Source organism: Protopterus annectens, chromosome 6.part1 (assembly GCF_019279795.1).
Source record: "Protopterus annectens isolate FY-2018-M chromosome 6.part1, PAN1.0, whole genome shotgun sequence".
NCBI lineage: Eukaryota > Metazoa > Chordata > Ceratodontiformes > Protopteridae > Protopterus > Protopterus annectens.
This window is the reverse complement of record NC_056738.1, coordinates 454989194-455016911: the sequence shown is the minus strand read 5'-3', so window position 1 is coordinate 455016911 and position 27718 is coordinate 454989194. Positions and strand designations below refer to the sequence as shown.

At 38.6% G+C, this 27718-nt stretch overlaps 1 protein-coding gene across 1 annotated transcript in view; it reads right to left on the bottom strand.

Annotated features, from left to right (window-relative positions):
* Positions 1-27718, bottom strand: part of VPS8 (VPS8 subunit of CORVET complex) — a 2195799-nt gene that overhangs the window by 1773607 nt on the left and 394474 nt on the right. Inside the window, exons 5-7 of the mRNA XM_044075401.1 lie at positions 24655-24808; positions 23992-24051; positions 4957-5064 (exon numbers count right to left, since the gene is read on the bottom strand). Coding sequence (XP_043931336.1) covers positions 4957-5064; positions 23992-24051; positions 24655-24808 — 322 coding nt within the window. The remainder of the gene's footprint in view (positions 1-4956; positions 5065-23991; positions 24052-24654; positions 24809-27718) is intronic.

Below are 27718 nucleotides of genomic sequence, written 5' to 3'. Positions count from 1 at the left end.
TCCTGAAAGTGTTGACACCAAAGGGTCTTTAGGTACCACTGAAGTTTCCTCATATGCAGTCTGGCATATGGAATGAAAAGTATGCAAGAGGCCATGAACCCCAGGGCTTGCAGGATTTTCCTTGCAGAAAGCTGGGGTCTGGTGGCCAGTTGAGAGAAGTAACCTTATAGGAAAATTTGTTTCTCTGATGTAAAGCATGCCATCTGGGATGCTGTGTCCAGTCTTGCTCCCAGGAAGATTATCCTTTTGATGGGTACCTGTTTGGATTTCTTTTCATTGATTGTGTATCCTAGGGAGGTTAGTAAGTCCTTTACAAAGGCCAGGCCTTTGAACAGCTTTTCCTGGCTGTCTGCCTGAATAAGGCAGTTTTCTAAGTAGGGGTAAATTTGAATATTTCTTTGTCTGCAAAAGGCAATGGCTGGAGCCAGGCATTTTGTGAAAACTCTGGAAGCAGTAGATAAGCCAAAGGGAAGCACAGAGAATTGAAAGTGTTGAGAACCTGCCCTGAAGCGGAAATGTTTTCTGCAGGACTCCTTGATAGGAATGTAGAGGTAGGCCTCTTTCAGGTCCAGGGTAGCTCGCCAGGTGTCCTTGAAGAGCATGGGTAGCAGCTGTTGGAGGGTGAGCATTTTGAATTTTGGGATCACCAGAAAGGTGTTTAGAATGGAAAGATCGAGGATGGGGCACCGTGTGCCCTCTTTTCTGGGCACCAGAAAATTCTGGAGTAGAAGCCTTGGCTTGACCTGTAAGAAATCTTAGTCTGCATAGATTTTGCTTTTTCTTCCATCTTTTTTAAGACCTCTTCTGCTTTAGTGCCAAACAAGTTATCTTTGTGCAAGGGTGCATCCAACAATTTTGATTTGACATGGTCTGGCAGGAGTTGTTCATTAAGCCAAGCATGTCTTCTAATGACAGATCCGGTGACTGCTGCCCTGCAAGAAGCTTCAAGGGCATCAAAAGCACAGTGCAAAGTGTCTTTAGTTACCTGACCAGCAGAATGCATTACGTCCTGTAAATCTTTTGATTCTGCCCATGCAGGAAAGGAGGACATTTTTTGTTTAAGGAGTTCCGAGATAAGATGCTGATATCTGAGCATATGGAACTGACAATTTAGTGCCCTGATAGCAAGAGTAGCTGAGGTGTATACTTTTTTACTCCATCTGTCAAGTGCTTGAAAATCCCTCTCTGGGGGGGTGGGATTCTTAGCTGAGGTCGCTTTAATCCCTTTAGGCCCTTGAGTAATGACCTCAAAGTCAGATTTAGGATTTTTAAAAATATATTTCTGTGAGTCAGGGACTCTGTAGTACCTGTCTGGTTTTCTGGGAGCAGGAGGGAGGGCATCCAGAGTCAATCTGGATTCAAGGAATACATCATCCACCACATCTAGGACTGGAGGGATGGCTAAGGGCCTGTGTTGTGGATGGTCCAAGAACTCTCGGAGTCTCTTTTTAGACTGTGGGAAGTCTTGACCTTCCCATTGGAAATTCTCCCTTAAGGTATGGATGGTTTCCCCAAAGGAAAAATCCTCTGGGGGGAGAGGCTGAAGGAACAGATTCCTCTGCATCAGAATGCTCATTTTTTTTTATTTATTTTTTTATTTTAACATTTGTTGACCGGGAAAGTCCGACTAGGTTCCACAGATCCTGTTTTCAGCGGAGGCCCGGGGAGAAATGCTCCAGAAGCATGTCTTTAGAATGTGGGAGGAAACCGGAGTACCCGGAGGAAACCCACGCGAACGCAGGGAGAACATGCAAACTCCACACAGAAGGCACCCCAGCCAAGAATCAAACCAGAGAACCTCTTGCTGTGAGGCGACAGCATTAACCGCTGCACCACTGCGCCGCCTCATAAGTGGAGAGTGGTTGCATGTCTTCATAGTAAGATGCATCAGATTCATCTGAGTCTTGTTCAGACAAAACTACTGGAGACAGATCTCTTTTTCCTTTTTGTGGGAGTGGACTGGCCCCTAATCAGCATGATAAGATCTTCTGCCATTTTAAGCATTTGAGACTGAGGCAAGGGAGCAGGCGCCTGAGAATGGGTAGTCGGTTTTTTGGGTGTGGCCTGAAGAACTCTGTTGTTTTCAAAAAGAACGGTAGTCATGAAAGAAGACATCGGTTTATGTCGGGATTCGGTGTTGCGAAGGACTTCCTCGGAAGCCGGTGCCTGCACAGTGGCTCCGGACCCATCCAAGGTAGAGACGACCGCAGGATTCTTAGACGAAGAAGAGTTCTGCGGCATACCAGACCCTGAAAGGGTCTCGGTAGCAGCCTGCGAAATAACTGAAACAGGCATCAGGGGCTGTAAAAGCACCTCACTGAGTTCCGGAGGACCTATGACCAGCTTAACAGAAGCATCGTTGGAAGGTTTGGTCCTGTGCGGTCTGCCTCTGTCTTTATCTTTACGTTTTTTTGGAAGATCCACTGTCAGATGGCTTACCAAAGCCATATCGGAATTCGAGGACTGTAAACGGACATATCTAGCTACAATAAGGGCCCAACGATGGATAGTTCTGGCATTAAACGGAGCACAGAAGCAACAACAAGGGACATTGTGGTCTGGGCCTAGACAAGTGACGCAGTAAGAATGGAAGTCCCGGTGTGGTATTTGCTTTCCACAGGCGAGACAATTAACTTTTTCTGACATCAGTTAGTGCAAGAAAAAAGGATCTCCAATGGGGTAGTCAGCTTTCAAAGACTTCAACTTCAATTCAGAACTCAGGTAGCGGCCGTCTGGCACTCGTGCAAACTTCTTCTGGTTCGGGCTACACTGATTTAATGGCATCGGATGCCTTCCTTTATGCCACTGATGACCTGACATCAGTCCTCAATCGACAGCAACTGACGCAGAAATACTAAGTCTATGGTATTCGGGCCGGCTGAGGGCTACCCTGGCAGGGATAACCCAAATGTGACGACTGCAACAGTGAAATACAAAGCATATCTATGCAATGCTTGACTGACAATGACTAGATAGATAAGTGATGTATAACGTTTGCAACTAAAATTATGTCAGTATTGTTTATTTTCATTTATATAAATGTATGACTATTTAATTATCACATATGACATCAGCAAAGATTTTTACTGTTTAAAAAAAAAAAAGACAAATTCAATCCATCTGAACCAGCAGGTTCAAATATGAGTAGAACAAACCCAGACAATTATGAGATTCAAATTCTACAGAAGGGAAGTATATTCCATCAAGAAAGCCGACTTCTTATGAATTCTGCAAGCGTATATTTGTATTTACAGGAGGCAAAACTGTACTCCTGAAATGGGGGTACTCATCACAGTTTTCAAAGTGTAATTGCTTAATTCCTGGTAAATGAACACACACAAAACAAAGTCTGCAAAGTGGCATCTACAAGCTTACATGATCTGCTATGCATCACAGAGAACTGGTCAGCACGTAATGTGCAGAGCTGGAGTTAACGGGTGTTTACAAAACTTATGAAAAATATGACATGTCCATCTTTTATTTAATAATGTAAAAATAGAGTGCAATACTGTCTTGCTGTGGGTGGTAGATTCAAGCAGCGAGTTTTAGTAAAAAGTGACCTTAAAACATGGTGGGTAACATGAAGACATTCTTTGACATAAAGGCTCTTTGGTATAGTAGTTATGATTATCACCTATATTTTCATAACTGCATTAATTTCATAAATGCTGTGTGACCTACAGTTGAACAAATGGTGCCATTTTATACACAACATTAAGAGACACAATGCTGCCAATGATTCTAGTTATCTAGCAAAAATGGTTTTGCAGATTAATATTGTTTTATAAAATGTATAATTTGCATAGGTTCAGCAATATCACAAAACAGCAGTATGCTATCCCCTCTTGGCAAGAATAACTGGAAAACTGGTGGAACACGAACAATTTTTTCACTGACATCTTCATTCTATCTTGTACACTTACACAGATATAACCATTTGTTTGGCAAGAACAGGAGTATTTTTTGTCAAACAAAATGCAGGTTTCCTTTCATAAGACTGCAGTATAAAATCAGCACCTAAAGACAGACCTTTGATACTGAAACTGGTGCATAATCCATTGTCTACCAAAGAGCTAAAATATTTTACATTTTCTTCTAACTCCCATAACTTCTCAGATATTATAAATCTAATGCTATATACTTTCGCTGGAGGGTTTTGGGGAAAGGCTCTCAGGAAGCAAGTGGTTTCCTGGCTTAGAAGACCTCAGTGGAAAAGATCAGCCGCCTGCTATTCAGTATTAAACAAGCAGATTTTCTAGCTGCTGTTAGGCTAGAATCATGCCCTCCATAAGTTTGCAATGAGTAGAAGCAGGAAACACAAGTGCCCTTGCCACAGAACAACTGAATAACAAGTCAAACAGGTGCCTAAGATAGATACCAATTTGCAAAAATGAGGAATTCTGAGGAGATTAGAAGGCAACACGAGCTACTGCTGCAAACATTAAAAGAATGTGCCATCACTTAGCAGCAACAAAACTTTGGGAACCCATGGAAATTTAGCCAGTACTATGATCACCACCGAAGAAACATTTTGTGATAAAGGTAGTGTATTGTGCATAGCCAATCTGAACTTATGAATAAAATGAAATGAAGAGTGGGACCCACAGGAGAAATGGAAAACCACTACTAAATATTCCAGTATGTTTTCTTCTGTGCACCATCAGGTACAGAAAGTCCTAATATCCACAAAGGACAGCATGTAAAGAGATATGTATCACAACAGTCTACATAGTATATTTCACAAACTTTTATCTAACATGTTCATAATTACCAGGAAATTGCAAGGTTGCAAAACAGATTTAAACAAACTGGTATGCTTGATTAAAAGACATTCCTAATGCCGCACTTGGAAATCAACAGTTAACTGCTAAAGTGTTTATACCCAAAACATTATGACAAACCTGACAATTTAGACAGTAGTTTTAAAATAAGATCCTGTGCATGATGCATACTCACAAGAAGAAAATGTACAACATCACCCCTGCAGAAAGCCAGCATTGGATTGACTGAATTTTGTATGGCAACAAAATGCCAAGAAAGAAGTGGTACACTTGCAGGATCCATCTGCAAAAGAAACAAAATAAGATACAGTTAATATGCCCATGCAGAAATAAACAAATCTAGTCTTAAAACAGTATTGAATAATCCTTTCTAGCTATATCAAAAACCACTTATCCTGAAATGTTAAACTGCTCTTTCTCTCTCTCACACACACACACACACCCATGTACATATGAGATGGCACACTTTATGGAATATAAAATTTGTTTGTGAGTGAAAGAAAATAATAAGCAATGACTAGGACAGACAAACTTATAACATTTAAATAGTCTTAAGCAACGATAAGAAAGAAGGTGGCATACAGTAGACTACACATCAACTCAAGAGCACTGCATAATGACCACCATACAAATATCTTTCAACAAAGGACATTTTGGTTATGATTAAAAAAAAAGGTAGTTGAATGCACAAGGCAAAACTGAATAATGAGTAGGAGCACACAGGAGGGGGTGACTTACAGACAGTGTTAGTGCACTCACACAAGGATATGAAATACTCTGGCTACCACGCTATGCCTTAGGCGTGAGTGCATGCATGTGTGCGCCTTCTGTGGAAGGTTGGGTGCCAGGCTGGCAACTCGACACCATGAAATTCCACTGCCAATCATGAGTGGACAGGTGATCTGCTGCGGCGACCCATAACCGGGAAAAGCCGAAAGAAGATGAAGACTGCCATATATGTTTTGTCAATAATACTGTTTTATTTAGACATTTTCACATTTAATATAAGCATTTGTTTACTATATTATACAATATATTTGCCACGGTACAAATAACAGCAATACACAATTTATAACCTAATTCAATAGACAGCATTTATTTGCTTGTCTATTCATTCATACCGCAAGCATAATCAATAACCCCTCACCTCATAATCTGGGCATTTCTTCCCCAGAGTTTCTCCCTTACACATTTCATGACAAGATCCAATATTTAAAATACAACTTGTCTCCAACTCCTCAATTTTCAGTAAGTTACCACTACTCGGGTACACTGTACCTCACACCTCTGGCTATCTCTGTGCTTCTACTTATTCCTATCATTACAACTAACATTTCTTCCATTGTTTCACTCATTCTTGTTGCATTCCTTTTTCAGTCTTCCCACTACTGACACCCCTTTGTATCTTATTGCCAGCTACTAAGCAAGTTCCCTCCATAATTTCCACACCCAGATCCTTGCTCCTCCCCCTTATGTATACCTTCCATATGATTTCCTTTCCATGCCTTTGCTATCATTCTTCTCACTTCCTCTAGCAATCTTCATTCCATGTCCTCCTTTACAAACTCCAAAGAGGCATGAATCATTCCCACTTGGTATTTTCTTTCCTAGTAATTTACTCGATAATTCGCTTGCAACTTTCCATAGTAGCATTACCTCCCTAAATGCCCACCACATATGCATATGCTCAGCATTTTCTGACCCCACATCACCACCGCAATGGGGATAGGCACCGTCCTTTTTGGCGCATCCCTACAGGTGTTCTGTATCACCAGTTAACCATCTACAACTGACCATAGAATGAGATGAAAATAAGTAATAATAGATAATAAAGCCAGTAATGAATGCAAATGATCAAAAACAATATGACAGAGTGGTTCAGAAAAATATAAAAACTGTGCAATGAGCTATGACTGCCAGCATAGGAGCACTTAGTAAAATTCTGGAGAACAGAGACAAGTGTCTGAGCAACAATGTTAGAGTGATACCATGACTAGCCAAAATGTACACGTTGGAGGCCATCCTCTTAGCCAGATGCCATAAAGCTGGATGTCACTGCCTTCTGTGCCACCCGAGGATCTGCCTGTACCAAACATTCCACCCCCTCCATGAAACAGTAATAGAAGCTGGTACCATACAGACAGGGACACCATACTGGAGTCATTACACATTTGTTTCCCACACATGCAGGTTCACAGGGTAAGCAGAATGATGATTCTTGTGGACACCAACCAAAGTATATGTAGCACCAACTGGCAACACTATGTATGAATGCCACACATCTGCTTCATGGATACTACACCAGTTTCTTACTGCCATGCTACAGCAAACAGAACAGCACATGTGGTTTCCATGAACCTCAGAGGAGAGAATCACCACCGCCACACTGGATGTCGGTATTAGAGGCCAGCTCCCAAAAGTACTCTGCCTTCAGCTGCACCCACATTGCCATCAATGCCCCACCCAAGAGATAGGGATAATGGTACATCAACTATAAAGGACTCCATTCCAGCTGGCAGATAGCATGCAATTCACAGAGTATAATATAGATTGCATCAATGTTCCACCCAAGCAGTTTCCATATTTCCACAACTGACACAAGGTGGGAGGTTAGCGTAATGGTTAAAGTGTTTACCTTACAGACACAAGGTACAGGGTTTGATTCTGACATGGGGTAATTGGCTAGGCTTAAAACAGTCCACAAGAGCAGTTAGTCTAGTACTAATCTATGAACCTATATAAGTGGTATGTGCATGCTGATTTTCCTTAGACAAGGAAAAACAGCTAGGACCAGCTCTGAGGTTAACTGTCACTCCAGACACAAAATACTCACAAAGAGCAAGGTGAAGTCTAGTGATCAGAAACTCTAGGTAGGTATAGTAAGTAGCAAACTTGTTTATTTTGAACACACAAAGATTTCAGGCCAATGCCCTTCCTCAGTGTGCTACACTAGACAACAAAATTAGAAAATATATATCAGAAGCTCTCACTCTAAATGAGGCAAACTTTTGGGTCTTTCTAAAAGGAAATCAATTTCAGATCCATTCCTTTGCAGGCATCAATCAGTTGAAATGTGGTTGACTGTTGCATTAAATGTCAAATCAGAATTTAATAAATAAAAATATAGAATGAAATACACACATATTTATAAAAATATGTTTAAATCCAACACAAAACAGCACAGAGGGTTGTTCCACCCAGTCTGTGTACAGTCTAATGCACAACAAAAAGACTTTCAGCACTTGATAGTGAAAACCAACATTTATTAACAGCAGCAGACATGACAGACCAGTTTTGTCAATGATTTATTCAGTGTAATAAAGACATACTGTCAATTTTACACTATTTAAAAGAAAATGAGGTTACAGGATTCCTAAGAATCTTACTCTTACATTGTCTTAAAGGAACAAAGACCCGCCCCCTAAAAAAAAGTAACTATAATATAGTCTGTACAATAAGCTTGAACAAGGTTGCTGCTAAGAAATATTAAGTGCTTTATAACAAATAGTATTACTTTTATTTTCAAGCATTATAGTGCAGCCATGAAATAACTATTTCCTTGCAAATTAAGTACAGTTCTGTAGTCCATGTACACAAACTACAGCAGGGATTTGTACTCATAAAAGTATGGTGTTCCACTACCTTAGTACTGTGTTGTTAATTGCTGTATTAGGATTACTTTGCATAGCTGATAATATTAATCATGCATATTCAGACATATTAAGAAGGGTTGACTGTGTATTAACTTCCTATAACATGGATGATCTAAATATCTTTGCTCTCAAAAACTTAGTTAAGTATAACAACGTAAATGAGTGTAAATTATGTGGTACATATTCTAAGATTAATCAACTGAGCATGAGTACTGTTTTAATTGTGAAAAAGTAGAGAAACATTATAAAAGGGAAACCAATAATTAAGACTGCTCAAGTTAATAATAGTAACTTTCTAACCACTTTTCCAGAGGTTTGACTAGAAGATAGGAAAGAGTTACATCAGTCGTTAAAGATGCTATTGGTACATTTGTCAGTGTCATTAAACAAAATGAATTTAAGAATGAAAGTAACTAATAAGACAAGAAATAGAGGAAATACTGCTAAGTTGCTTAAAATGGCAGGAAAATAAAAATACGACTAAAAGAAAAAGAAAGACTCAAAAGAGAAAAGTAAAACTGACGCAACAAAAAATACAAGGGATGGAGGTCCATTTGATCATTTAGAATTCACTGACTGTCGGCAAACTAAGTGCATTATGTTATAAAGGAGTTGAGCAAGAGTGCAATAAAGTACACCCTACCTTGTATCCAGACGTTATTACAAAAAATAGGGTCAGTATAGAACCTGAAAAGGACAGGCAGGTTAATGGAAGCAAGTCAGTAAACTCTTCTAAGTCAAGTAAATGGGAACAGTTACAACTACTGGCAAAGACGCAAGGTTAGGGGTAAATTTGGGAGGGGGTCACAAACAAATGTATCTTCTATAGTGCTACAGCGATCAAATATCTTCTAACAAAAGTAAAGAAAGACCGTCACTTACATCACATAAATGACACTTGTAAATCCCGGGCTAAAATCTACACAGAGAAACAGGTGTGTAATGACATCTTAGGAAATGCTTTGCTAGTAGAAGGTGTTACTGAAAAGAGTTTTGATGGTATACATCAAGTGCAACATATAAATCTTCAGAACAAGATAGAGAACACTGAAGATGCAATGGGATTTATAGATGTAAGCACATGTGCTTATACAGTAAATAAAACGTTTCCTCATTAACTGACTTAAAACTTTGTGACTGTCTCAACTGTCAGGAGATTAATAAATGGTAAATGATGTGGTCTATATGTTATACACTGGGGTGTAAATGATTTAAGATACACATATTTAAACCATATAAAGAATTCCATTTTGGAACCAATAGAAATACTGCAAACAAATCGTTTAAGTATTAATTCAAGTAAGACAATTCCATCACCTGGCTTTAATGATTATAGATATACAGAGGCACTTTTGTTCAAGCTTGCAATCTTTACGGTCTACCTACAAAATCTCTACACTAACGTACGGGAAAACATGAATCGTAAAACCATTTTTTTTGCCTACTGATCCACTTGAACCACAAAGGAAATTAATATGTTTTCAAAACTATTAAAGGTGCTACATCAAGCTTTTTTAGGGGAATCTATTCATCAGATTCTAGTACAAGAAGTCAAAGATTACCTAATCAGGTCTTGAATGCATATTTATGTGATACAAGAAGTTTGGGTAATAAGACAGATTAACTTAAAAGTATATCCCACTTTGAAAATCTGTCAATAAAATGCATTACTGAAGCATGGGACACAAGTACGCTCATTTTCCCTAGTTATTAAGTTATATGACTGTTTAAGAGAAAGTGAGTAGTGTGGTGGTGTCATGGTCTTGATGCACAAATCTTTGGGAATGAATTTAATAACAATTAATAGGTTACTGAACACTAGTCAAAGAAGTGAATGTTCCAATTTTTGGACCAATACATTTTAGGAAACAGTCTATGAGCAAAGTAAGGCACAAAGAGTTTATTATTAACATATTAGAAAATGTACATTATCCTAAGTTCATACTGTTGGGTGGCAGAATTATATTTACCTTGACTTTGAAAATTAGTACTCATCTTTTTATGTTCCTTAGAAATTCCTGGGCTTATGTCAGAGTTGTTTCTCACAACTACTTAGTGAAACAAAAAAAAAAAAAAAAAATCTTGAATATTAAAATGACCAATCAAGACAGAATAATGGATATGAGGTTGGGGCTAGGGTCACACCTGCCTGGGACACATACTCAGAGCTCAATCATGTCTGTCTTCATATAGTCCAGGGATGTACATCTCAAAGTCATTCACACTAGCATGGACAATGACAAAGTCATACTTGCACCTGCTGCTGAGAGACTTAAGTGTGTGCGTGATGTGCAAATTCTGGCACCTGACAGACAACTGACTGTGACCATCACCTTGTTGAGCCTGGTGAAGGGGACATCTGTGTTCTCACAAATGAGTCGCCAATTACCAGTATGTTTGGTTTATTGTAATGCCTTAAGGGCTGTGTTTGTGAGATGCTGGTGAGTTGTCTGCTGTATGTGATGTGCTTGGTGTTGTGTGTGGAATGTTTGTTAGTGTGTTTTGGAGCTCTCTGCTGTTTAGTTAAGTTTTTATTGAGGACCTCTGCATAGCTGGGTGTGTGTTGCCCTTGGCTACGTGATGCGGGTGGTGTGGTGTTTGTGCTGGCAATCTCCTCAGGAGTACTGACTGTGGCGCGAAAGAGAGCATGGATTCCAAGTTACTTATGTAGATGCATTTCTCACAAGCAGAGGAATTATGTGCTAGGAGAAGATGTCTGTCAATGAACATTAGGTTCATAGGTTAGTACTAAGCTAACTGCCCTTGCGAGCCATTTTAAGCCTAGCCAATTATCCCTTGTGAGACTCGAACCCTGCATCTGGTGTTTGTAAGGCAAACACCTTAACCATTAGGCCACCCTCCCAACCCTGGCAGTTGCTACACTGCCTCAGTTTACTTATGTCGACCAGGATGGTAGAAGAAACTGATGGGAATTGTCCAGACAGTGCTCTGAATACTTGGGAGGACTTATGGTGAGAGGGTTTTGATAAGGGTTTGTCCACAAGAGTGTAGACCACAACAACCTTCTTAAATGTAAAATAACCATCCCAAAGCCCAAGTTCTAAAACCAAAACTAACAGGCTTAGAATAACAGATAAATTTAATTAGGCAACTAACCAGCAGTAATAAATGCAGCAGAATAAAAGCACTTGAGCACTTAAGAAAAAACGGCAAAGCAAAATAAGGTAATAAAGTAGGAAGAACACAATTACTGTAAAAACAGCTGAATAAAGTGTAGCTTTTTTTTAAGTGGAGAGAGAGGAAACAGAAGATGATTCAAGATAAAAAAACTAGGGGGGGTGTTGGCCTTCCCAAAAGCTCTCTCTGTACACAGTAGATTGAGCTGATGATATGGGAGTGGAAAGAGTGTCCGAAATCAAACACGCAAGGGGGTATAGTCCTTCCCAAATGATCTCACTGTACTCAGTTGGGTGAGCAAATGAGATTGTAAATAAATAAACTGAAGTTGTATCTTTACACACTTCATTAAACTTAATATAGGGGAAAAGCAATTACTGCATACAGTGTGCACAAGGATAAGCTTTTGCAAGCACTGTGTAATCTTGACTTAAGTTGTTCTCCAATCACTTAAATATTCCAACTTAAATTATAGAAATCATACGGAAAAAAAAGTGTTTTAGAACAAGGTTTATCACACAGGCTATGCCAATTATTTGGAATGCTATTCCAAAGGAAATCAGGGAAACAAAAGCATAGATATGTTTAAGATTCAAATGGGTAAGATGGGTGATAGAGTTTTCAATCTGAATTTCTGGAATCAATGCAAGAACGGCCTACAGCTACTTCACTGGAGACCAAACGTATGAAGATAAACACTGTGATAGTAATAGGTGCTGCTCATCCACAACCAGTTCAACATACAAAAGTATATATGTTTATGGTCGCTTATATATTATGCAATGACCGTATAATACTGCTGAACATTCTTTCACTTAATCATTGCTTATCAATATATAATCAAATCAGAGAAGATGTTACTATTCATCTGTTACTACAAGCTCCACTGCTGATAACATATCATAACACATACAGCTATTAATTCGCTGTATATAAATAAGCACATACCTGATTGAATTTTGTTCAGCTAGTCCTGGAAAATAAAGTGCTCCAGTACTAATGATGAAATATTTTTTTTGTTCAAAATCGGCATAAGACTCATCATTATCATCAGGTACCATTCTACTGATACCAAGAAAAAACAAACTTAGCCTGTGGGTGTACTTGCAGATACTTCTATAAATCAATCCTTTCACTGCCAGATCTGATATCAATAAGATGTGCACCAATACTTTCCTGAAACAACTGAAGCCTGACCAGTTTAAAATGACCCACAAGTAAACTGTGCCATGTAAATCACTCATTAGGTGCTATATATTATATTGTTACACATTTCAAAACTTTTATTAACCTTTCATGTACAAAAATGTGTACTCAGTTAAATGTGTTTGACTGAATACAAAAGTGCCCTGTAATTTGCTGCAAATTCTTCCCTCTATTATAGCTAAACATATATACTTGTGGCAGGTTAACACCCAAAACATTACTACTGAGCTAAGTTTGTTAATAATCTTCCTCTTGTGGTGGTATTACTCCCACATATTATAAATACTTCTATAGTGCCACAGTTCCTTGCATTACACCCCCCCCCCCTTGCATCTGACACTGTGGCAACTCATTCCTGGGCACAGAATCCACCTCTACCTTGATTTTTAAGATAAACTTATGGTCACAGTTCCTATGTATAAACAAGTTTCAATATTTTGATGCTGTCCTACAACCTCAGTAGCATATCAGTACTTACAAAAAGGTATCTCAAAGGCTAGCAAGAAAATGCTACATGGTCTACAGCAGAAGCCTTATTCAAGTACCTCAAGAGAACAAAGACATTCCAAACTGGGTACCATATTTCAAATAAAAGCAATGCATAAGGTTCAGTGAAAACTTAACTCCTCTGTTCCCCTATCAGTAAAATAGGACATTCGCCAGTACCTGCCTCCCTCCCCTTATCTCTAGGGAGCAAGTCATCACTACCCTCTCAAAGGTGAAAAATACAGCCTCCATGGGACTGGATAACATCTCAGGCAGCATCCTACATGAACTCAGGCAGGAACTTGCAGCACCATTAAGCACCCTATTAAACCAAAGCCAGAGCACCGGCTTCACCCCAGCCGAGCGGAGGACAGCTATTCTCATCCCTTTGCTCAAAGATGAAGCATCCACTAATCCAGGAAATTAGAGACCCATCAGCCTAACTAGCCTGATCTGAAAGGCCATGGAGCAGATTATCATGGACCTCATTAACAAGGATATTGGCAACCTCCAGACACTTGATCCCACACAGTTTGGTTTTGTCAAGGGGAGGTCATGCCTGTTAAAGTTGGTTGACTTCTTTAACACAGTCACCAAGGCCATAGACGAGGGGAAGACGGTGCACACCGCCTACCTTGACCTGGCCAAACCTCAGATGCTATTCCCCACACAAGTATAATAGAAAAACACTCTCAACTAGGCATCAATCCATATGTTACCAGATGGGTAGCGAACTGCCTCACTGATAAAACCCACCTAGTCAAAACAGGGGAAGCCACCTCAAGTACTAGACCCATAACATGTGGTGTACCCACAGGGATCGGTCTTGGGATCTCTGTTGTTTGGGATATACTTCTCGGAGGTGCAGGCCAAATCTAGTGGGCTACAGCTGACCACGTTTGCAGATGACTGCAAGCTGCATGCTGTTATCAATTCCCCTATTGATGTGGACAACCTCCAAGAGTGTCTCACCCAAACAAATGACTGGTGCCAGAAACATGGCCTCAAACTTGACAGCCAAAAAATGCATCATCATCCCTTTTGGAGAGAGTGATTTCCCACAAATTACCACATTAATAAGATCCTAAGCACGCACTCAGTCATGAGGGACTTGGGACACCCAGGTTGATAGCAAACTGACTTTTGACCACCGTATTGCCTCAGTTGTACGGAAAGCTTTCAACATGACCCATCTCATTAGTAAGGTTATCTCATCTAGGGACAAGGTGGTCATAACCTCCCTGTATTCTTCCCTTATAAGACCCACTATTGGGTACAATGCCCCTTTCGGCATGTACTTCACAAAGCACATGCAGCAGCTGGAGAGACCACAGACGTTCCTCACCCGGATAATCCAAGGCATCAAATATCTACCCTACATAGACAGGCTAAAAGGCCTGTCCCTCTACTCAGACTCCTACAGACTTCCTCAGAGGTGACCTCTATCTGGCATACAAAGTAATCTCAGACCCCACTCTGATGGGACTGCTGCATATCTGCAAGTTAAGTTCCACTCAAACTCACATTTGTGACCTCAACCTGCTCTGTGACATCAATAGGACTGTTGGTAGGACAGATTTGTGTCCCAGAGACTCCCCTTTTGTGGAATAGACTCCCTTCTCCATGTAAAGCAGAGTACCTCATTAAACCTTTTTAAGAGCAACCTGGATAACTGGATGAGGAACAAAAAAAATCCCCTGGGATTCCACCTGTGTCCCTGCTAGACAGTGGCATAGGGTGCTGACTTGTTGAACCTTGGGCTAAACTCTTGGCTGGGCTTGTAAGGGCCTCAGGGCAAACAGCCTAGTAACTTCCTATGACCCTATAAGAACAGGATATGGTCTGAGGATATACGGTTAAGTGGTTTAGGAGAGAAACAAAGCAAAAACATTTAATATAAAAGTTGGTGGATGAATGGAATAATCTTCCCAAACAGCATGGTTATAATTAACGATTAAATTCAAGAACGAGACCGCAGTAAGACCATCCTTATGAAAACTGTGGGTAGATAAAACAAAAAAACAATGAACTGCTCAAGAAGGGCAATTTAAATAAAGTAGGTGGGCTTTAGATATATATAGATATATATATATATATATATATACATATATATATATACACACACATACATACATATATATATATATATATATATATATATATATATATATATATATATATATAAATAGATATAGATTATCTGCCATCAGAACTCTATTTTTCTTCAAAGGTGTATCAAAATATGCAAACATATGACTATGCAACAGAAGGGGAAAAATAACAGTGCTGCAAGTTTCTAAGACCCCTCGTAGCTGCCACACATTGACCGTTGTCCCATAGTTTCTTTTTTTTGTCCAAAGCAACTCAAACTCTCCAGATACACATATGACATTATAGGGTAATACTATGTTCTCTATGAAATAACTTTTCTTTAAGTCTAACCTAAGTGATAACTCCCAATTTAATACTCTTCCTTCAATGGGCAACTGCTAAGAGCACTGGCCCATGTGCAATGTACTTTGTGAATGAGGTACATGTGCACTACCAAATGATTCTATATATATGCAAACAGTATCTATCATACCATTTATAATGGAGGGCTAGTATCTACCATCTCCTGTCTATTACTTAAGAAACAGTAAAGAATGGCATTACCCATACCCCTATAAACAGTATTATGGAAAATGCAGTTAAGACGTACCATCCTGTTTGTGTACACTCTGTTGTCTTCAATATGTAAGCAGCAATTACCCTACAAGTGTATTTTTTCATGTGAAAAGATTCAACATTCTTAACAAATGCCTATTACTGTAGATCTACAGTCTTCCTCTGATGTAGAGTAACTTTCTCAATCTGAAGTGTATGATTCTGGTACATGTAAAAAAATAAATGGGTGGGGCCTAGCTTTACACTTGCTTAATGACTGTAGGCTTACTGCAAACCTTTTCATTTCTATCCAAAGCCTTGAACACTTGTATTACCATAGTTTTGGTACTTTCTGACTAAACCTGTATCACATAACAATGACACGGATTTTGTCCACACTGCAGCATTGAACTGCAATTATGTCTCTAATGGGCACTATTTATGGGAGCGTGACTGCTAGATATCACAACTGGGCACTGTCTGTGTGCCTTACCAAGGTCTATGACTCCGTCACTTCCTACTCTTCGGGAATCCATCCCTTAGTAAGGACCCTACTGTTGTTCAGAAACTCCCTAATCAACTGTTTGCCAGAACAGGATCCCTTGATACAGATTTTTTTTTTCTGATTGGCAGATCAGATGATTACGCAGCAAACAGTTGTCAAAATTAAACATTGTTTACACAGCTCATCTACAACCTCCATCAAAATCAGTAGAATGCCTGCAGAAATGCCAGCAAACTAACAGCAGCAAAAACAGGTAAGTACAATTACACACCAAGGTGCAACATTATAAAGGGCATCCATCAAAAACTAGAGTACGGGACACAGCTAGAGTACTTGAATCAGCTTCACACTTCTAACAGCATAACAAGCTCAGCACATTCATAAGGCTCCTGGAATTATAACACTCTCAGTGTAACTCCTATTAAAAAAAAACTTAATTAGGTGTGAAAGGACCATAGCAAAATCTCAGAAGGTAATAGGCTTATTCAACCCTATTTGCACGCAGACACAGAGACAGAGACACACAGACAGAGACACACAGACAGAGACACACAGACAGAGACACACAGACAGAGACACACACACACAGAGACACACACACACAGAGACACACAGACACACACAAAGACACACAGACACACACACACAGACACACACAGAGACACACACAGATACACACACACACAGACACACACAAAGGTATTTATGTAATAAAGTCTTGAAGCACAGAGAAAACGTCTGGGAATTACCAACTAAACTGGTGGTGAAGACACTGTTGTAATATAAGGAACTTAAAAGAAAAAAGAAAAGCATTCACACATCATGAAAGGGGCAAGGGCTTCACCACCAAAAACAGCTGATCATTGCTGGAATGACTATTGTTGAGGATGTTAAGTCTAAAATGCAATGCACAACACTTAAATTACATTGTAAATATGTATAAACACACACACACACACTCACATATCCCATTATTCCATGTTGTTCTTCAGTACAGTGTGCACTGAGCTCCCCTTTTTGCTAAATGTGCCATCCATACTTCCAAGCACTCAATGTTTTGGGATTTTACAAAAGGACAAAAGTACCTTCATTTGCAGACACGATCAGTTAAGTAATACAAAATACAAAAAAAGGCCACAGTAATTAATCATTTTTCAACTCTGTGCAGTCTATGGAGTAATATGTGCAGAATTATGAACCGCACAGAGCAATAACAAACATGACGTAAGAAAACATTAAGTGGAACATAGTAATTAAGCTCTTCTCAGCTACGCAGATTTTAGCAGAATATCCAGATTTTTACATCCTATTTTTTGGTCTGTTCCTAATAAAATTTAGATTTTTCTGGCAAATCACTGGCAAAGCATTAAGGACTGAAAATAACGGCAGACATTTGAGTTTCAGACTTCATACTCTTCAGAAAATTCATACTAATTTAAAACCTGCTATTCTATCAACTTTCTACATCTATAAGAGCAATATTTAAAAATATTCTCTACTTTGGGCCTTTGCCCCCCCCCCCCCCAATTATTTACAGCTCTGTCCAGATTTCTTGCTCTAAGAGGTTTAGTGGTATGACTGCAAGGTTTGCCAGGATATACCAAAATATAAAAGGCAGGTACACTAAAATAGGACATAGAAAAAAAAAACAGATTTGCTTAGTAAATGGATAGAAAACTGGTAAAAGCTGTTAACATGGCTATTACATTCTGAATTCCTAGGTTGGGTGATCATTTACTAAGGAATTTACATCAAGTCACATACCAAGGTGTGATTGGGATGGTGGCACTGCCTTGTGGCCAGAATTAAAGGGGTAAAATGCTCACAAAGTACTGAGACAAGATGGAGTTTTAACAAGTGGATGCCATAGCCAAAGATTAGCTGAACATGTCCCTCACTGTCTAGTTGCTATAGTTAATTCAGAGACCTCACACATAAATCCCAAATAAAAAAAGGCTAAGTAGTCCCAAACTGACAAGTCTGTCACATACTAAAGACAAGCCTACAATGCTCACAGCAAACATCAGTACAGCAAAGAATTAAAGAAGCGTATGAATAAAAAGGCAGTCCCTTAAGCAAGCATTACAAATCCACTCAAAACAAGAGTGTTCATAAACAAATCAAGGCTAAAGACCATACTTTTTGTCGCTCTTTTCTTTCTAATACATTTAACAAGACGACTCTGGGTTTCGTTCAGATACTTTAATACATGCAAACATCAGGATGGATAGCAGCATCATTAAATATGAACAAACTAGTTAATAGAGCTTACATACATACATGCTTGCATTTCAACAGCTAACTGCAAAATGGCAGTCTGGCTCGCATGTGCTCAGTATGTATACACTTGTGCAAGCCCTTGGATAGCTTCTTAAAAGTATATACACACACATTTATCTACATCCTCCCTCTTAAAAAGATTCTCCTTTATGCAAAACAATATCAGAGACAGGCATGCATTACTATATACATTGGAAACAAAGCACAGTGTTCATGTCCAAGTTGCTTCATATATGCTGCAAGGTTTAGAGATTTGACCACGTCTTGTAACATAACAGTTAGGCCCAAACTTAGCAACAGGGACAATCTGCAGTGTACAACTCGCATTAGGAACTGCTGAAATTGTCATAGGAACAGGAATGTCCTCTGGAACTTCCTCTGGACTTGGAACACCAAACAACTCACTCTGAGATAAAAAGAGTCTCTCTCACAGGCTATGTGGTACAGGTACGGACACCAGTCTAAAATGCTTGCGATTCCATCTAAAAGTTGTTCTTTTTGATTCCACAATGTACGATCTCGACTCTGGACCAATATTCTTCACATCATTCTGATCATAACCTTTGGAAGTTTGCATCCTTCGTACTTTGCCTTCTCGTAATGGAATGAGCGGTTTGCTGGTCTTATCGTTGTAGGACGTCTTGGTTAAGTGTTTCTTCAACAGATTGGCTTTCACTGATCTGCTGTTCTTGACACATGGAACCAACAATGGAACCAACAAATGACTGAGTGGTAATGTGCTTCTGGTTTGTCTCGACAGGAGTCCTTGAGCAGGCGAACCAAGATGTGCATCACAAGGAGCATTTCTGAGATTCAAGAGATTCAGGAAAACATCACCATTATCTCGTTCTGACTTCTCAAGTAACTGTTTTGCACTTTGCACTCCATGTTCTGCCAAACCATTTGACTGCAGGTACTCAGAACTACTTGTGACATGAGTTAAGTCCCATTCTTCAGCAAATCTTTTGAACTGTTGACTTGTAAACTGCATCCCACTGCCAGAAATAACTTTGTGCAGACTCCCATGCACAGCAAAATGATGTTTCAGCCTAGTAATGACTGCAGTGGATGCTAGGAAGCAGGTCACTCTTGAACCAACTGGAGTAAGAGTCTACTAACAGCAGATAATGTTGACTATTCCACTCAAAGATAGCGGTGGCGACTGTCGACCAAGGTAGTGCTGGAATCTGGTACAGCTGAAAAGGTTACTTTTGTTGATGTGGCTTTGTACTGTTACACACTGAACAAGGTGAAAGTGCTTTCTCAAAGTTTTGTGACATAGAAGGCCAAAATACTAGTCTTCTCATCATTCTTTTGGTAGTTTCAGTTCCTGGGTGACCATGATGCAAGACAGTAATGTATTACTTTCAAAACTTTCATAATGATACCTTTGTCAAACAAAATCTCATCTCTGTATGGAAAGTAAGGTTGCAATTCTTGAGGTAAACTAGATTGCTTTCACAGATATCCTTGACTGATAAAGTGGTTCAGACTTTGTAAAACTGGATCTGTGGCTGTGCTATCTTATGTGGAAGAAAAATTTCTCACTTCCATGACTTCAAAATCAAGGTTCTCTTTCTCATGCTGTTCTGTGGTGTTTCTGAGAGATCTGGACAATGTATCAGCAAGATAAAGAAGTTTGCCTTTCTTGTAGACAAGACTGAAATTGTACTTTTGCAATCTAAGCATCATACACTGCAGTCTGGATGGAGCAGAATGCATTGGCTTTCTCAAGATAGTGACTAATGGTTGGTGGTCGGTTTTGATCTGGATAGGTATACCATGAACATAATCATGGAACTTTGAACATGCAAATACAATTGCCAAAAGTTCTTTCTCAATCTGGGCATAGTGCATCTCAGTTTGGGTAAGAGTTCTTGATGTATAGGCAACAGGCTGATCCTCTTGTAGAATAACTGCACCTAGACCAAATTTCATACCATCACAGGAAAGTGTAACTGGTTTGTGAACATCATAGTATCTGAGAGTTTGTGTACTAGCAATTCTTTGTTTCAGGACATCAAATGCTCTTTGGTGTTGCTCTAACCAAGTCCAGAATACATCTTAACGTGTCAGCCGTCTGAGTGGTGTTGAAAGTTGGCTTTCTGGAATGAACTTGCCTGGGTATTTAACCATGCTAAGAAAATGTTGCAGGGCTTGAACATTGTCTGGAGATGGCATTTCAAAAATAGCTGCTTGCTTTGAAGGGTGTGGTCATAGGCCTGTACTCATAAATAAATGACCAACATAAGTAACTTCATGTAGCTGAATTTTCATTTGTGTGCACTGAGCTTAAGATTCACCTGACATGCCCTTTCCAAAACTTTTCTGAGGTTTCTGTCATGCTCAAATTTATCACAACCTCCTACTAGCATGTCGTCTACTACGATAGCACAAGGATAACCACAAAAAATTTGCTCCATTGCATCCTGAAAGACTTCACTTGCAGAATGCATCCCAATTAGCAGCCTCAAAAATCTGTACCTGCCAAATGGAGTACTGAAGGTAGTGAGCATTGATGATTTTTTGTCAAACTGAATTTGCCAAAATGAGCTCTATGCATCTAAGACAGAAAAAATAGCAGCATCTGGCATCAAGGCTGCAACTTCTTCGACTGTGCGTATTGAATGAGGAGGTCTTTTAAGTGCTTTGTTCAAATCTTATGGGTCAATACATATCCTGATGCCATCTGAGTTTTTCTTATGAGCTACCACCATGGAAGATACCCATTCAGTTGGAGTTTCAACTGGACAAATCACATCTTGTCGTACCATATTATCTAACTCGGTTTTGACTCTGTCCTGCATGGCTATTGGAACTTTACATGCTGGCCTGATAACTGGACTGACCTCTGGGTCTATCTTCATGGATTACACAACTGGAAGCCTGCTTAGTTTTTCTTGGTTCAAATCAAGATAGGTAGAAAAAATGTGCTGGGCAAAATTAGAGTCGTGGTATTTTAATCTAAGATGGTAGACTTCATTATTAAATGAAAGCAGTCCCATTTTCAAACTCTCCCTGAGCCCTAATAATGACTGATGTGCCTCTTGATACCATAAAATAATAAGTCATAACTTCTACAAGCAGAGTAACATGAAAGCACTACTGACCCTTCGCTTTGAATTTCTTCACCTCCATAAGCCACAAGCGTCACACACCTTGCCAAATCAAGCCTTTCACCTTTACAAACTCTAGAAAGCATTTCTGCAGACATAACACTGCACTTGGAGCCTGTATCATTTTTGAGGTCTATTAGTTTGCCATTAATCTGAACAGTACAAAAGACTTCATTCTTTGCCCTTAAATCTGCTGCATTTTTCTGTTTCATGAAGTACTGGCACATTATCAACAAAAAGAGTAGAACTGCCACTGTCTAAATGATTCACTTGTTTCTTAGAATGTTCCATCTTAAAAGAATGTGGGCCTTTTGATTCACAAAATCTTTTGAAATGATTCCATTTATTGCATTTGTGGCATAACTGACCAAAAGCTAAACATTTCTCTCTTTTAGATTCAGGACTTCCACCACAATTACGACAGTTGACAATGAAACTGGGTGTGGGCCCATGCTTTGAGTTTGCTGACTCACCTCTTATGCTTTAGTGAGACTGTGCAAAGTCTGGAATTTGCAAGAAAGTTCTGGGTTTTGCCAGTGAGTGCTGCAGAGGTTACAGTTGCTGCCCTGTGCTTGGGCCTGTTTCTTTCAACCACATGCTACATACTATCAACATGAGCTTTATCACGGTGTCTTCTAGAGCTATTCTCATTTGTAAGCCTATTTGTGTGCTTTTCTGTGAGCTCATATATCTGACAAATCTCAATGGCCTTATTCAAATTTAAATCATTGTTACGAATTAAAATCTTTCTCACAGCATCATCTTTTATGCCACACACAAGTCTGTCTTTTATCAACTCATCCCTTAAATCACCACATCTGCACATTTTAGCTTTATTTCTCAGTTCAGTTATATATGTTGCAAAAGTTTCACCAGGCCTTGGATCCCTTTTGTAAAATAAGTGCCTTTCCATAGTAGCATTTGTCTGGGGGCTGCACATTTCTCTAAATTTGCATTTTAAGCACCCTGGGTCCTCCCTTGACTCAGCCAGTACAACAATATGACTGTTTTCCACCTCTCCAGCAAAGACAGCAGGTGCATACACAAATGAATGCTCCCTTTCAGTGGCTTCTGACCCAGCTAAATTATGTACACTAAATGGCTTTGTATGGTTATCTTTATCAGAAAATGCAGCCTGCATGAAAATGTTGTACTCATGCTCAATCACTCTCCTGTTTTCAGCAATATTAATGTCAAATATAAGTGCACTGGGTTTTCGAAATCCATCTAACATGACCACAAAGTATACACAAACATACTGAAAATATGGCCCTTGTAATTATGTAATTATGAACAAACTGTTCTGTGAGCTTGTATCAACATTCAAATTCACAATAAACTCTTTGAAATACTGTACTTTGAAAAATATGCTCTGTAATGGCTGTACTCTGCAAAATATGCCATGTAATGGCTGTACTTTGCTAAAAAGCTTCACTGTAACACTGCACAAACATGCCAACACTTTACACACTTCTGATAACTCTGATATCTTTGCTTAATACAAAAATACATATGCTATGCAAAAATGCGGTCATTGCCCCTTATTTTGTTTTATACAATTTGGACTTAATTTCAAACAATGTCCATAGTAATTTGAATATTTTATCGATATCGTACATATCTGTTTATGTGAATATCATTTAGAATGCTGTGTATGCTGGTGTCATACTGTACGAAAAAGAAATAATGCTGAGCAAGTTTTAATACCTGAAATTTATTTCTGACGTGTTTTGCGAAGTATGCACATTTTAAGAATGATCCACACCTGCATATTCCACCAGCATCTAAACAAGTGCCTTACATCGTTTTAGCCAAGCCACTTCTAAATGTCCTTTCAATATGCTTCTTCTAACAACATGTCCTTTAAGACAAGCCACTTCTGGCACCATGTCACTCGTTCATCTCTAAAATATATAACAAGAAGGCTTGGGGTTTCATTCAGATGCTTTAATACATACAAACACATCAAGATGGATATCAGCATCATTAAATACAAATGAACTAGGCAACAGACAGAGCTTACAAACATGCATGCATACATCTCAACAGTTAACTACACAATGGCAGTCAGGCTCGCATATGCACAGTATTTATAAACTAGTGCAAGCCTTTGTATAGCTTCTTAAAGGTATATATACACATATACTGACCTACACTTTTTATTTTCTGTAAATACTTACACGTCCATAAGGAAAGGTCATCCATACTTTCAGAGATGGTTTTAATCCAATGATCAAAATCTAAAAAAGTAAAAAAGCACAGATTAACAAATATTCAAAATGAAGAAAAACTAAATGAATAGAGCTTTTTGTTATCATTACTACTATGTCAAGACTTTCAACAGCTGTGGTCTGCTGTCACATGGCTAGATTAGTTACAAGTCACTTACTTTTCAGCTGTTAGGGTTTAGGGTCAATAGCAGATTCAAAAATTCCAAGAAGGTAACAAATAGTCTTCCACAATGGGTCCTGGGTGAGCAGAGATGACAATGCAGCAGACAGCAGCATCATAAAAGCATAAACAAGGGAAAAGCAAAACAGGAGCAAACATTGCAAAAATGCACAATTCATTCCCAGGCAGTATGCAGCTGTGCAAATCAAGAGAAAAACTGAGAAAAACAACTTGGTATCCACCCATGGAACACTTCAGCATTCAACCTAGAACTAAAGTCATTCAGTTCAGACATAAAGAATATCCAATTCACCCCTGTCTACATTGATGAAATTAAGGCAGCAGCAAGGACTACTACAGGAGCCAGGTCAAATGAGGTGTGCACCAGGTGGAAATTTTAGGGGGAGTTCAAATAGCAGGATGACGAAAGGTATAAAGAAATGAATGGTTACCTTAGTGAGTGAAGCCATCGCCAGCAAAGAATACTGATTTATTGGATGATCTCGAAGTTCAGTTTTTGCACGTAATGGTTCAATGCAACAAACTTCTCCTTTGGAGCCACTAAACAGACAGCGAGAGTCACATGTCCTCAGTCCCATTACTCTCCTTAAATAGAAGGAAAGCATAATCATAGACAACACAGCATGCTGTAATAAAAATGAACTGCAAAAATGTAAACATAATTACTCTGTTCAAAACCTACACAGCTCCAATGCAAAATGAGGAACAATGCTACCCAGTAAGATAAGGAGAGTCTATATTATATCACTGAATACTTAAAGAGATGAATAATCGACCCCATGTAAGTGAAAGTTTACAATCCTGAAAGCTCAGAACAGCAATTTTTTTTCCATAGGAAAAAAAATCGATGAACCAAAAAAAAAAACAAAAAGAAAAGAAAAAAAAATTAAAATAATACATAAATTGGGGTACTTCACCCCCCCACACACAGCCTACCTACTTAAATATACCAACTCCGAGATCACACTACAGTGCCGACAAAGTAAAGGAAGCGGCCAAGCAAATTCTTTCCTGGGAAAGAATTTGCTTAAAAGCAGCTTTGCTATTTTGCCTTTTCGTTGTTTTAAGTTCGACCAAGATGCATTCAATAGAATACATCTTCGGTCATCTAACAGGAACCAGATAAGGAAAGGTATGAGGAGGTATGAAGGTGAACTCATTTTCTCCAGATGAGAAACATTAACAACTAGCTCTACCAGCACTTCCTGATAACTTTCATAGAAAAAGAGCATGAAAAAACACAACAGTGAAGAACAGAACACATTGAATAAAGGCATGCTTCTTAAACACCAAATACATAATCTCATGAGATATAACAAATAACCATGCAAACTATGAACGGAGACATGCACAAGCCTGCAGCTATTTACTTAAACATCTGTTGAACTCAAGCCAAAAGCCAAACAATATTTATAAAAACTGATGCAATAAAAGTCCAAAGCAAGGATATATTACATGATTTATGTGTGTATATGTATACATATAAATATATATATATATATATATATATATATATATATATATATATATATATATATATATATATCTACATCTGTATATATACACTTTCACGAACACCACTTGAGCGAATGGTTACAGACCTTAGGGTTAGGGCTTGGGTTATGGACACTGGATACCTAGTAGGGCTATCTACTATCTTTAACCCGAGCCCTAAGCCTAAGGTCCGTGACTACCAGACCACAGTGGAGGACAATGCCCATTCATTCTAGTGGCGTTCTCGAAAGTGCACCTTTGGTGAAGTGTACTTTCGTGTTAGTGGGCATCTACTACCGGATTTCAAAATAGTGTAATTTTGATCTCCGGTAGTAGACCCACATATATATATATATATATATATATATATATATGGGTTCACTTCAATTCACTGAACTTTCAATTCACTGACTTTCATTTCACTGACACCATTTCACTGAAATTCATTTCACTGAAACTTCATTTCACTGAAAGTTCATTTCACTGACAACTATTATTAGCAATAAAATGGAATATTCCCCCTTCCCCATTGTAGTGCGACCCTGGAGTTAGAATATATAGTTAGGGGGTGTGCAGGGCCCCACATCGGGGTGTGGGAGGCAGCCCCCACTTACTTTTCTTTTACTAAGCAATATTATATCAAAACGTAAGAATATCATATGAAATGAAATGGGGGGCTGCACCCCCCACACCCCCCTAACTATATATTCTAACTCCAGGGTCGCACTACAGTGGGGAAGGGGGCATATTCCATTTACTTTGTAATAATAGTTGTCAGTGAAATGAACTTTCAGTGAAATGAACTTTCAGTGAAATGAACTTTCAGTGAAATGAAAGTCAGTGAATTGAAAGTTCAGTGAATTGAAGTGAACCCATATATATATATATATATATATATATATATATATATATATATATATATATATATATATATACACACACATAAATAAATATATGTGTGTGTGTATATCTGTGTGTGTTTGTGTATATATATATATATATATATATATATATATATATATATATATATATATATACACACACACACATATATATATATATATATATATATAAATATATTTATATACATATATATATATATATATATATATATATATATATATATATAAAACCAAATGCTGTTATTAATATCCAGTAGAAAATGATCAAGCTGTGCTACAGTTCCACACCAGGCAAAAATGATATCATCGATATAACGGAAATATAGCTTAAGTGTGTTGAAAACCAGGTAGTTTGGTTAAAGTATCTTGCACCCACGCTGCCAACACTAAGTTGGCATAAGCTGGCGCCATTTTTGTGCCCATAGCCACTCCTTTAATTTGTTGGAACAATTTCCCGTTGAAGTGGAAGAAATTGTTATGTAGGACAATGTCAATTAAGGTATTCATCATAAACAAGGAACCTTGGTGAAAGTGAACATAATTTCTCAGATAAGACATCACAATCTGTTTACCGTCTATATGTGGAATATTAGTGTACAGTGCAACCACATCAAGAGTAACAAAAAGCAAGCATGTGTTTGAAGAAATAATTTGTTAAGGAAACCCCAGGAGTCTCTGATGTAGAAAGGAGTTTTTTGTACAATAGGGTTTAAAATGCTGTCAATGTAGTCAGAAATTTTGTCTGTTTTTGTACGCTTATTTGAAATGATCAATCTGAAAGGAGGGTTACTTGCATCTTTGTGTATTTTTGGAATGCCAATACACTTCCCAAGGCATGGGTTAACAACCAAACTACCTGGTTTTCAACACACTAAGCTATATTTCCGTTATATCGATGATATCATTTTTGCCTGGTGTGGAATTGTAGCATGGCTTGATCAATTTCTACTGGATATTAATAACAGCAGTTGGTTCCTGAAATTTGTTAAATCTAGTTATGGCCACACTGTCTCGTTTCTTGATACAAAAATTTCAATTGATTCAAAGACTAAAGATTTAACATCCACTATTTTCAGAAAAGAAACTTTCCGAAATAATT